The 12,077-nt window shown below is 47.3% G+C and overlaps 1 protein-coding gene across 1 annotated transcript; it reads left to right on the top strand.

The window, feature by feature from the left end:
- The first annotated feature begins 10,289 nt into the window (after positions 1-10,289).
- On the top strand, positions 10,290-11,800 carry LOC131266453 (odorant receptor Or2-like). Its single transcript, XM_058268984.1, has 6 exons — positions 10,290-10,505; positions 10,629-10,712; positions 10,793-11,208; positions 11,268-11,367; positions 11,432-11,641; positions 11,699-11,800. Exons 1-6 carry the CDS (start codon positions 10,293-10,295, stop codon positions 11,798-11,800), a joined length of 1,125 nt encoding a protein of 374 aa, XP_058124967.1. The 5' UTR covers positions 10,290-10,292.
- The last annotated feature ends 277 nt before the right edge of the window (positions 11,801-12,077 follow it).

Below are 12,077 nucleotides of genomic sequence, written 5' to 3'. Positions count from 1 at the left end.
TTTGACTTCCATTACGTCGGAAAGGAAGAATATTTGTACAGCGCATCGGTTGCAATCACACTAACGCTGAGAAGAACGTTAGGTTTTATAACATGTACACTTGTATAACACTTTTTTCCCCGCTCGGTGTTTCAATTAAAAAGTTGCCCATGCAAGCAGTAATTGATTACTGCGATTCATCCATGCAAGAGATGGTGAAAATCTTCCCCGACGTGCAGCAATCAATAAAGCAGATCCTGAAAAGAGCCGAATTTGAGCCGCATTTCGCTTTAAGCTCCCCTAACGGAAGAAACCGGGCTCGAGAAGGAAAGCAAACAACGTCGAACACGAGACGAACGGCAGCGAAACGGCAGAATCGACAATACGTACGCTCGATTGGAATTCCAATTGATGTCAGAATAGTTTCTCCCGTCGACGTTTGCTGAAGTCGTTCGGCCTGGCCCCGGAGTTGCTGCACACGTTCACGACAGGCCGATGCAGTTGCCAGCAGAAGTAGAACGCCTGAACGGAAAGACGAGCGACTTGGAGGTGGAAATCGGTAAAAGTGTTACAGAACAGCCGGATTTAAGCTTCCTCCAAGCTTCGTAATTTCTGAATTTAAGACCATCAAATACAGTTTTCTCGATCCGGATGTGGATCACTTTTGTAGGCTTGTTATGCCACATGCTGTTAATACCTGGCTTCATTTATCATCTTCATGCAGTATCCGAATCAGCATTTTAATTAGCACCAGTATTCTTGAGAAATTACGTAAAGTGATAAAAAAGGATGTGAAACAAGAATATTGAATGTTGCAACGGAGGAAAACTCCACCACTTACTCAAATCTCTCTCCAAAACGCAAACGGTTTCTTTTGTTCCGAGTTAAATGATTTCATTTTCTGGTTTCCCACTTTTTCCTTCAAACGTTAAAGGGCACCACATTTTTTTCCGGAAGCAATCTGCAATCCGGTCCAGTTGGCTGATGGCGAAAGATGGCGCAAAACGATTGCCGCCGGTGGAATAGAAAAGAGCAATTAATAGATACTGACTGAAGTTGGTTTTTCACAGATGAGTTGGCATCGTTTCCGAGCATTACTTCAACGGGAAATGGAGTGTTTTTTCTGTTGTGGCGGAGTTTCTTTTATTTAGTAGTTTCCCTCAATGGGGTATTTTTTTTTTACTGTAACAAGGAAATTCACAGCCATTTAAAGTGGAAATGAAATTATTGCTCACATCATGGTGCAGATATTTAAATTGTATCATAACGACCCCGCTTTCCCGGCTGCTATCCTACTTTTCCTAACGAAGATGAATCCTTTTGGAGTTCTTAAACCATTTTAGGGAAACCCGAATCGACCGAAGAAGCTTTCCAACGCGGTCCACTCGAGCCAAGTTACATTTTCGTACCGCCTTTTGATCTTTCCCTTCACGTCGGGAATAAAAGAAAAACTTTTGGACCAGCGTCCCGATGAGGAAAGTTTTCCCCATTGCCACTGCGAGGCCGAAAAAGAAAAAAACGGGTATCAAACTTATTAAGAAATGTCACCGCACGTATCCCCCCCACCCCCAGTAAAGCACTATAAACAAACAAACTTTCCACATTCCTCAACGCGGCGTGGAAGCAAAAGTTTGCTCCACCCCGGAAAATGGGCGAATTTTCCTATCACTATAAAAACGGCACACTGTGGAAGTAATTACCTAGTTTCGCTGCCGGCTGCCAGTGTGAGTGTATAAAATGAAGCAATTTTACGCTGCAAAGGAAGTGAAAGACATTCCAAATCGTAATCGTAAGCATCGTTGGGGGCATTAAACTTTTGTATTGCACACAGGTTTTGAGGCGTTTCGCCCCCAAAATGGCGCTCGAACAATGGGATAGCAATGCCATTGCAAACATTGTTATCGGACAACAAGGAAACATATCCCGGTGCTTCAAAGTCGGGCACAATATTTTCATAACCCAGTCAAAGCAGTGTTTCTAAGCTCGTGCATGTAATCAACAACTCAACAAGTGACTTTCAAAGGATCTGCATCCGCAAGCCCTCGGCATTGAGTTGTCCCGTGACGGGATGGAACGTTCTTCGGGAGAGTTTTCCCCCATATCCCCTTCTTCGTTGGGTTACCGGGTCTGTTTGTGTTGGGTTTTCCGAGGCGTCAAATATGCAGACTGCCTCCAGAAGGACATTGTTGTCACTTAGCATAAATAACTGAAGCACGGCAAGTCGCTTGAGCATATCAGTCGTTGTCAGTGGCACACATATATCACACACACACACACACACACACACACACACACGCACATCCCAAGACACAATAGGCAGAGCCCACTACAAAAGGCAGATTTCTCCCATGCTTGCGTCCATTGTGCAAAAGTGCTTGAAGCCATCAAGAGTGACGGGCACAATACGCTTGCGGCAAACGGTTTTCTTGAACGGAGACGCCCGGTGGCGAATCTTGGCGATGAGTTTGCCTGCAACGGGATTTGTCTTTTGCTGGTGCTAATTTCGAATGCTTCGGGAAGCCTTTTATCGATCCGGCTTGGAAGCGGAGGAAATGGAAGCTGGCGTACGTCGTAACGATACCATTGCGTCATGCATTTCGAACCGACGGCCACATGAAGGTTCATAAAACGAGTATTAAAACGTTTTCCATTCCACACTTCCCAAACAAAGGTCGGGGCTTTTGAGGTTAGGATACCATTTGCAACTCCATCGCCTTCCTTTGCTCGCTTACTTCACTTGTCGGGTTTAATCGTCCTTTCCGGCGTGGGCTGACGTCGATTGTGGCCTCGTTCCGATACATATATTGACACACCCGATACAAAGCGCAGCGGTACGCATACGACATGTGACTCATTTGCTTTTAAAATTATTTCCACCATCACTCCACCGTGTCCTCCACCGTGGCCGGGCCTTTGAACCGGCTTACCGGAGGTCGACCAATGATGGCTTCTCGAATCGATTCGATTGCATAAATTACTGCACCGTCTTCAAAGGAAGCTTAGCAGTCTGGTTGGTTCCTCTCCAAGGGGAATGTAAATATTGCAGATATTCCGCTGCAGAACCGGATTATGCGGATGAACTTTGGTTCATGGGGACGAATTTTGGATGAACATTGGGGAAGGATTCGAAGGAACTGTCGGTTCATTCCTAGTGCTCATGAGTTCCGTTTTTTGGGAAATGAACTTGTCCAATTTATTCGTAGAAGATTGAGCACATTTAATGCCACATCTTTACGACACACGCACACACACGTTCCTTGTTTCCCCCTTTTTCCTCTTTGTGTATCAACAGTTTCGACGTCTTACAAGCAACGACCCAAGAAAGACGACCCATAATCGAACTAATTAACGCCTTCCTCAGGCGAAATGAGAATTAGACCACCGCAATCTGGACATCCTGCCTTCCAGCGTCCCTTTCCTCTCCCTTTCCCATCACCACCACCAGCTGTGGGCAGTTAATTGAACGTCTTGTCAACACGGTCCGGGGCTAATTTTTCTTCGCGAAATTGATTTAATTAAGAAGAACACGATTCAAATCACCGTTCGAAAGGTTCGGCCCCGAGTCCGGGAGTGCCCGATAGGTTCGTCGATTCAAGCGCGAATGTGGGTCACAGCTTGCCCTATGGTATCCTATCCTTTCACCGGAATCCCCGCAAGGCGAGATCGTCGTAAAACCGACGCGGGAATGGGGAAGCAAAAGATTGTCTTCGCGCGCTGCGGTCGGAATCGGACACCGGGAACGGGAAGAATAAAAGGAAGGGGGTAGGAGAAAGCCAACTGTCTGGCGCCGACGTGGCGTCAACGCAGCGAGAGCAGCGAACAACGGACGATATCCGGGAGTTGATGCGGGTTTCGCTGGCTTGTGGAAAACTTGCTGCCAAGCGAAAGTGTAAAACCTGCCGAGCGGCGGGAAAGCCAGCGCGAATGGGAGGAAAAATATGAATGATGGCTGTTTGCGAGCCAGGGTTGACAGTTTGATACCATGTCAGAGTGATTTTTATCCCACAATCACCATTCGGGCTGCCACCGAGAGCCGTTAATCGGTTGGCCTTTCGTGGAAAAAACGTTGGCACATGTCGGAGATGATGAGAGGAAAACTGTCCACGTGAGTGTATTTATTTAATTCGGAAATTTTAATCCTTCCCTTCGAAGAACGGGTTTTCCTTCAACGATATTTTCCCCACGATGACCCAATCGATTCATTCGTTCACGGTTCGATTTGGTTCGTTTATCATCACGAACCTCACACGCGGCGTTTATCATTTTCCTCCTTCTCACGGGGTGGAAATCGTGCCCGGAATACACCCGACCGTACACGCGACTGTGCGCCAAATCAAGCGTTTAGGAAAGTATCTTCCGCCCGTGTGTTTTTCCGCCGTTTCGACCGCGTACGTACTCACTTTATGAGATATATTTATCAGCACAAACTTTCATCCCCTTTCCCCGGAAGCATTTCCCACGTGGACTGGATTTGTTTGTGGGGTGGGTCGGGTGGAAGGGGACTTGTTGTGCTTTGGTGTAAAATTAATTTCCCACGGGGCGATTGTGGTGGTGAGTGCCACGAAATACCAACACTATATCGCCAACCAACCGTATCGTGCCTTTCATTCTGCCGGCGGGGTGTGTGGGATGGAAGGGGGGGAGAGAGGGGCAGTGGTTTATCAGTGAACATCCAATTAATTATAGTTAAACATTGGTCTACAGCCGATTTCCCAAACAGCCTGGCAAAACAGGCACGTTCCTAATGACCGGAGCTGTCGAAGAGGGGAGGGAATGGTGGTGGAGGGAGGGAGTGGGGGGGGGGGGGAATGATTTGGTTGAATTTGTACAGGCGTTTCTTCACACAGAACCCGCAGCCACCGGATGGCCACCGTTAGGGGCCCAAGTCTGGGCGGGAATGGTGGCTCATTGGCACGATTTTGATTTTCCCCAAGCAGAATCCGGAAAAATCGCGCACCACTATTGACGTTATCGGCCGCGTACCCTCCCTATTTTCCCTATTTGGGGACGTGGGGCTGGTATGGCCAGAGGGTCACTGTTTACAAACCATCAGGTTTACGCGCAGTCCCATCATAAGCATCGTGAAACAAGCTGTCAGCAATATTCTCCCACGGCGTTGGATTCGGCCGATGGAAAACTGTCCCCAATAACGCGCCACTAGGCCGCGCGCTGTCGAACACTCGGCGCGCGCAAATAATGTAGTTCCCCGCGGAGTGAGCAAATATTTCAAAAACCCCGTCAACCGTTTTCCCCGGGCGTGGTTTCAGCATCGGCGCATCGCCCCGGGAAAACTAATCGCTGCCTAGGCCTCCATGGGGTTGCGAAAAATGGGAATCCGGGTACAGGCGCATCGGCAACATCCATTACCGACCGACCGAGTCCGTTCCTTCGTGGAAAAACTCCGGTGCGGAAAACCACCTGCTGTCCGTGCGCTTGACAAATTGCACCAAAAATTCAATACACTTCCGCTAGGGGACCGCGTGAAGCCACCATTTTCCACCGCGTTTTCCATCACTTGATCGAAGGAAAATCCTATGCAGTTTGCAAGGAACTCACAACTCACAACGCGCGGGAAATTGAGGTGGTGGAGGTTGGCAATAAATTAACAAAATTATCATATCGTACGAAGCAACGAACGTGCGAGTGGAATGTTAGGATCCAACTATCCACCAAAGCGTACCAACACAAATAAAAGCGTACCGAGTGGGCCCTTGTTTTGTTTTCCCTCCCGAGGTCAAGAGGACAAATGGACAAATTTCCACCTCTGCAACCGTTGGAAAAGCAGTCCGTGGACAAAAGTCGTCGTTCTCATCGGTCCAGCGCATCGTTTCCGGCCATTCGCTTGATCCTAACTATGGCCCCAACGTCATCCGGCCATCGATTTTGCTCCATTTACTATCAAAACAATGTCAGTGTGTATCCACGTCTCGGTGAAGCGAAATCCTATAGCCTTTTCGACCGGTTCGTGAACGAAGGTTTCGTGCTGCAACACGAGAGTTCCTTTTTGTGATTTCCATCCTAACGGCTCTTGGAGCTCTTGTGGAAATTTTTCAATGAACATTTCTCTTGTGACAAAAAATCCCGTCCCTTTATCCCTTTCTCTCTTAGCCCTCGTGTGTCGATAAAAGTGAAGATGGACTGCCGGTAGCGAGTCTCCTCCGGTAGGCCTTGTTTGTGCTATTTTAATGAAATGGCGCCGGCAACCAAAAGCGATGTTGAAACGCGTAAAAGCACTTGCGAGGTAGCAACAAAACACAACGCACGCACACGTGGCCACACGCGGTGTCCTGTTTCCTTGTGCAAATGTTCACGTGACGGTAACAGGGGCAAAAATAAAAACAACAAAATTGGCTCAAACACAACACACCTCAACACGAAAAGCCGCGTTACGAATGTTAGACTGAAATCAGTCACTCCCATTTATGGTTCCCCCCTAGTCGTTCCATTTTCCACCGCGAGGGAAAACCTCCCCGCTAGTTTTGTTTGTGCGTATTTGCTGCGTAGCTGTAAAGCTGGGGCTCGTGTGGGTGTGCCTTTAAAATGGTTCCCCGAGAACCCTTTTTCGCGTGACGCGCCGTGGATGTTTTTTGGGTGTTTATGAGGACGAAGCGAAACAACAGCTTCCGCTTTTTCCGCCGTCACACAATTAGTTAATTTGTTCAGGGCACATAGCGCCCCTCTATGTGTGTGTGTGTGTGTGTGGGTTTGGGTAGCGAGAAAAAGTTTTCCGTCGTTTGCTCTTGACTCGTTTCAGCTTTTGACGTGCGCCGAGTCTTTGGCGAGTTTTCGTGTGGCAATAAAAACGTGAAGCCAATTTTTTCGCTCGGTCTTTACCATTACTCAAGAGTTGTTTGTATGTGTTCTCTTTCGTCCCACTTTTTGCAAAACGAACGCATTTAAAATCTTCCCTCAGATAACCTTAACTCTCGAAGCGAAAACTTGGATAACGAGCGTCGAAAGATTTGAGTGACTTGTTACAAATTATTTTAAAACGAAACCCCAACGTCGATGATCACACGTGGAAAATGCATGGCGCACACATACACTCCTTGGTCCCGGTAAAAAGTATCGCAAACTTGCAAAAGTAGTTGCCTTCTGGGACACGTCCAACCCTGTTTTATGGCGTACGGAATTCACACTTGGAATCGAATCAGCGACAAAGATCTCCGTTTCCTGGCGTGTTCTCTAACTACTCTCCACTGCGAAGTCAAAGTTGTCCGCCCGCCCGCGCGCATGTGGGACTAGTTAAGGGAAAGCGGTGTGATTCTAAAATTAAATTTGCCTCCCTCCCCCACCCCCGCCCGCTGGCGAAAAAGGGTTTGAGAAAGCTCCGAACTTCTGGGTTTGAGTTTTATATGCCATCAAAAACGACTACCAACTTTCGCGGGAAGGAGTTCCACGATGCTGCTGATGATGATGATGATTCCATCCCATTCTTGGCAACGGTTATGGCTGGTGCCTTGGTCGTTCGCAAATCATTATTGCATTTTGCCATTTTCCGGAGGCGTAGGCAACACCCCACCCGAGCAACGTTGACGCGCTTTTCCGTACGCGCGCGTGTCATGGTGTAAAAGTGCGAGTGGAAAATCATTTTCGCCAGTCGCGCCGTCGCCATTTAGGCATTTTCCCATCGCTGGGCACGTCCAAGGGGGGGGGAACGCTGGGTCCATATATCATGTGTAACGACAGCTGAGCCGAATGTCAAATAGAAAGGATGGTTTCTGCAACCATTTGAAGTCCTGTGGATCATTTCGAAGGAAGCACAAGATGATCGATACTATGTTTTTCATAAATAGTCTACTTTTAATTGTTCATGTTGTCGCTTCACTTTGCAAAATCATCTTCGAACTTCGAAAACCTCCTACAACGTCTCCATGCTAAGCTGTTAATGTTATTCGTTCACATGATTAATGATTAGTCTCAATTTTGTATGACGTTCAAGGCCAAGGAAAGTGGCTAAGAAAGATGGTGTTAAATGGCCTTTCAGAGACCAAAATCGTACATTTACTTCATAGATGGGATTATAAAGTGACATTGCATATTTAAATTATTTCTTGTAGGAATTGGAACTATCTTAACCAACATCCTTTGCAGAATTTAAAATATTTCTTTTATGATTTAAAACAAAAAACCGCAACACAACCTTCAAACCAGGTCCGAAGATAACTTGTACTTGAGATAACCATTTAGGAGTAATTTGGTTTCGAGTGCACTGCAAAATGGCAGCACTTCCATTAGCGCTGGACGAGCGTGAGCAGGGTGGAATTAGGGGAAAAACTTTCGCCCAACTTCCCATCCTTCCCATTCGCCCGGATTATGCTTTTCATGAACGGCCGCATCTCGGTGGTTTTGTTCCGGTTCACCGGATCGGGATCCCGAAAACCGCCGCTGGGAAATGTGGGTAAAAAGGGGCTGATCTTCCACGGGCACGCTACGCCAATCCAATACAGGTTCGTTCACTCGCTCGGAGATGACACATTTACAGCATCAAGCGGTAATAACGGAAGTTTTACCCTGGCGGGCGAGAAGGGTAACAACGGCGACCCAAGGGACGTTGATGACGGTCACGATGGATGTTGGATTGCGTTTGTTGTGTACTCTTGGATCCCTTTTCGCTTGGTGGTTGTGCGAATTCGAATCAAATTATTTGAACGACGAGAGAAATTGTGGTGACTCTTGCAGTGAACGTTGGAATGCTCACCGGTAGCAGAAGGAGCATTCGGACATCAAAGCTTGCTGTGCTTGAGGCGGAAGATGAAGAAATCAAGTAAAAAGATCCATTATCGAAGTGACCGGAGAATGTTTCCTGATGGTTTAACATTGTAACGCGTCGTCTGGTTACGATGAAGCGGATAAATCGGAGAGAAAATATAAATGTACTGAAAATCCAAGGCTAGTTTGGCTTAGAAGATACCGAAACCGAATCAGTACTCTTATCGGAAATTGTAATTTCTAACATACCATTACCTCCAAACATCTTCCTCTGTATCAAAGGAACAATCCAGAACATGCGCTTTCCCAAAAATGCATCTCATCCTAATGCGATCGTAATTGTTGAGTAGAGTTCGAAACAGTTTTCCCATAATCCCACGATACGGGAAAAGCACATGCATTTCAGCGAACCTTTTCATTCGGAAAAATTCCTCGAAATCAGCAATAGCGTGAAAAACGAAGCATCCCCAGGTGTCCCAGAGCGACCACCCATCGCTTTTATGCGAAGCGAAATTGGATGCGAATAAATTGAATTTCGCAACGCGCTAATCGATTTCGTTGTAGAGGGACGTTTTCCCCGAAGGAAACTCACCTCCACCGAGTCATTGTCATAATGCGTCTGAAACAATGAAAGAAAATTAAACACTTGAAAGACTTTCCCTGCGCAAGGTGCGGCGCAAAATTCCGCCGGCTGGTCTTTCCCACGTTCCGACGTTGCATGCCGGACCCGGTTTGACACTAATTGCTGGCCGGCGCGAGTCGAATGTTTCACGTGGCGTGATGACGTTAGGGTGTTAAAACGACAAAACCCTAAACGCTTCGTTTAAGGTGTGGCGAGGGAAATATAAAATACACACCCCGTTCCACACCGCCTTACCGCCTGTTGTTTCCGGTTAGTTTCTTGAAAAAGGATAATAGAGCTTGTCCCATGAAACCGTCAATTATCGAATAACACACACACACCCTCCACACAGAGCTAATTGGTCGTTATCCCTTATGAAACGGAATAAATTCCGCTGCAAAAAAAACCCTGGCAAAAAGGTTTTCACGAGGACTTTTTCGGGGGTACTTTTTAATGGTACATCGTTTTCCACAACCCAATCGGCGTTTCGGGATGCAAACGTGGCTGCATATTGCCACACGAATCGTAGATAAAGTTTAATTTCCCTCCATCTCACTCTCTCTCTCTCTCGTTCGTCCTGGATCTCAGATTCTCCAGTCTAATTCATTACCGGAAACATGTTGAACACAATGGACTTTTCTACTCCCTGCGCAAGAGTTAACCGTCGTCCTCGGGAGGACTGGCCGTGTGCACGATCCTGGCTCGCTTTCAACCGGCCCGCGACCGCGTTTTTAACGGTGATGAATTTTTCATTTGCGACCAAACCACTGGTCCTCCGCACACACACACACATACATACTCGCAGCGGACCGGGAGGGGGGACAGAAAATTCATTTAAAAGCAGTCCAAAGGAACGCTCGCCGAATCAGTCCCTAAGTGGTTTTTAATAACTTTATTCGACCGGACTCGACGTGGACGGACCTCGGTTTTGTTCGTCTCCGGGAAAAACACTTCCCGCCCGTTTCGACGTCTCAGGGCGATGGAAATTCTCGACTGCCCGCTGCTGTCGGTGAACGTGCGCGTGTGGCGCTTTTGGTCCTTCGTCCTGGTGCACAACTGGCGGCGCTACATCAGCATCATCCCGGTGACGGTGCTGAACGTGTTCATGTTTGCCGACCTGTACCGGGCCTGGGGCAACATCGAGGAGGTCATAATCAATGCTTATTTTGCGGTGCTCTACTTCAACGCGGTGGTAAGTGCATTGATTCCCTCGAACGCTCTCTCTCCTTTCCCCCCCTCCGAACGCCTGCTCGGTTGATTAATTCGTGGTTTTTGTGGCGCAAATGTGGCCGCTTCCGGTGGACCACGACCGCAGCTGCGAACGCTCATTCTCGTGTATAATCGCCAGAAGTATGAGTCGTTTCTGGCCGGGGCAGCGCAAGTGTACGAGGAAATTTGTGTAAGTGAAACCACCATCGAAACACTTTTCCGGGCACGATATTGATAGCCGATTTCGAACCATCCCATCCATCCACGTAGAGCATCGAAGACGAAGTGATCGCAAGGCTCGTCAAGGACTACACACGTCGTGCCAGGGTGCTTTCCATTTCCAACCTCGCGCTTGGGGCTTTCATCAGTGGCTGCTTCGTCGTGTATCCGCTGTTCACCGGACAGCGAGGCCTCCCTTATGGCATGTTTATCCCGGGAGTGAACAACTTCGACTCGCCGCAGTATGAAATATTCTACATCACCCAGCTCGTGCTAACTTTTCCCGGATGTTGCATGTACATTCCGTTCACCAGCTTCTTCACCTCGAGCACCCTCTTTGGGCTGGTGCAGATCAAGACCCTTCAGCATCAGTTACGGACATTCCGATCGCGCGACCTCGGAGAAGGAACGGCGGAGTTGAATCGGAAGCTTCAGAAACTGATTGGAGACCACAAGCGGATTATTCAGTACGGAAAAGAGATCGTTAAATACTTCGTTGGCTCTAACGTGATTAAATTATTTTCAGATACGTCCAAGACCTCAACAACTTAGTAACGTACATCTGCCTGATAGAGTTCCTCTCCTTTGGACTCATGCTTTGCGCCCTGCTTTTCCTGCTCAACATTGTAATGTCCAACGCATTTGAAAGTGTTTGAGCCCCCACTTCATCGTCTATCCTTTGGTTTACAGATCAGCGTCATGGCTCAGATTGTGATCGTGGGAGCATACATCTTCATGATACTATCCCAAATATTCGCCTTCTACTGGCACTCGAATGAAATGCGCGAGGAGAGCATTGGCATTGCGGAGGCAGCCTACAGTGCACCGTGGTTGGAGGTGCATGATTCCATCAAGAAAAAACTGCTTCTCATTACTATACGTGCCCAACGACCACTTGAGGTGAGTACATGAACGTGTATTCTTATTCAAACAATTATATTTTCTTTCTCTTCTAAGGTCACGGTTGGTAATGTTTACCCGATGACACTGGAAATGTTCCAATCGCTGCTAAACGCATCTTACTCGTACTTCACTTTGCTACGAAGGGTTTATAATTGAAAACGACTCTCGAACCGATGCTTTGCTGTATCGTGAAGGAGTGAAAAGAGCTTGAGAAAAATGGTTATGGAAGAAAATTGTTGCTATAAATATTAGCAGGAGCATATGCTCCCAACCTGTCGTTTGCACACAAGTTGTTCCATCATCTTCACATGTTGATGCTTATTGATTCTTTTCCACTATTATGGACTATCTTTCATATGTTGTCTTGTAACATTTTTACCAAAAATCAATTTCTCAAAAAATTTGTAATTGAGGCTGCTTCTGAAGTTATGCA

The sequence above is a fragment of the Anopheles coustani genome, chromosome 2 (genome assembly GCF_943734705.1).
Source record: "Anopheles coustani chromosome 2, idAnoCousDA_361_x.2, whole genome shotgun sequence".
NCBI classification, from domain to species: Eukaryota; Metazoa; Arthropoda; class Insecta; order Diptera; family Culicidae; genus Anopheles; species Anopheles coustani.
The sequence above is the reverse complement of the archived record's forward strand: the minus strand, read 5'-3'. Positions and strand labels throughout refer to the sequence as shown.

Bases quoted from the DNA above. Each gene is read 5' to 3' on its own strand.
- LOC131266453 (XM_058268984.1), top strand. From the start codon at position 10,293: ATGGAAATTCTCGACTGCCCGCTGCTGTCGGTGAACGTGCGCGTGTGG. The intron at 10,506-10,628 runs GTAAGTGCATTG...CCACGACCGCAG, and splicing joins TGCTCTACTTCAACGCGGTG to CTGCGAACGCTCATTCTCGT. The intron at 11,368-11,431 runs GTAATGTCCAAC...TTTGGTTTACAG, and splicing joins TGCTTTTCCTGCTCAACATT to ATCAGCGTCATGGCTCAGAT.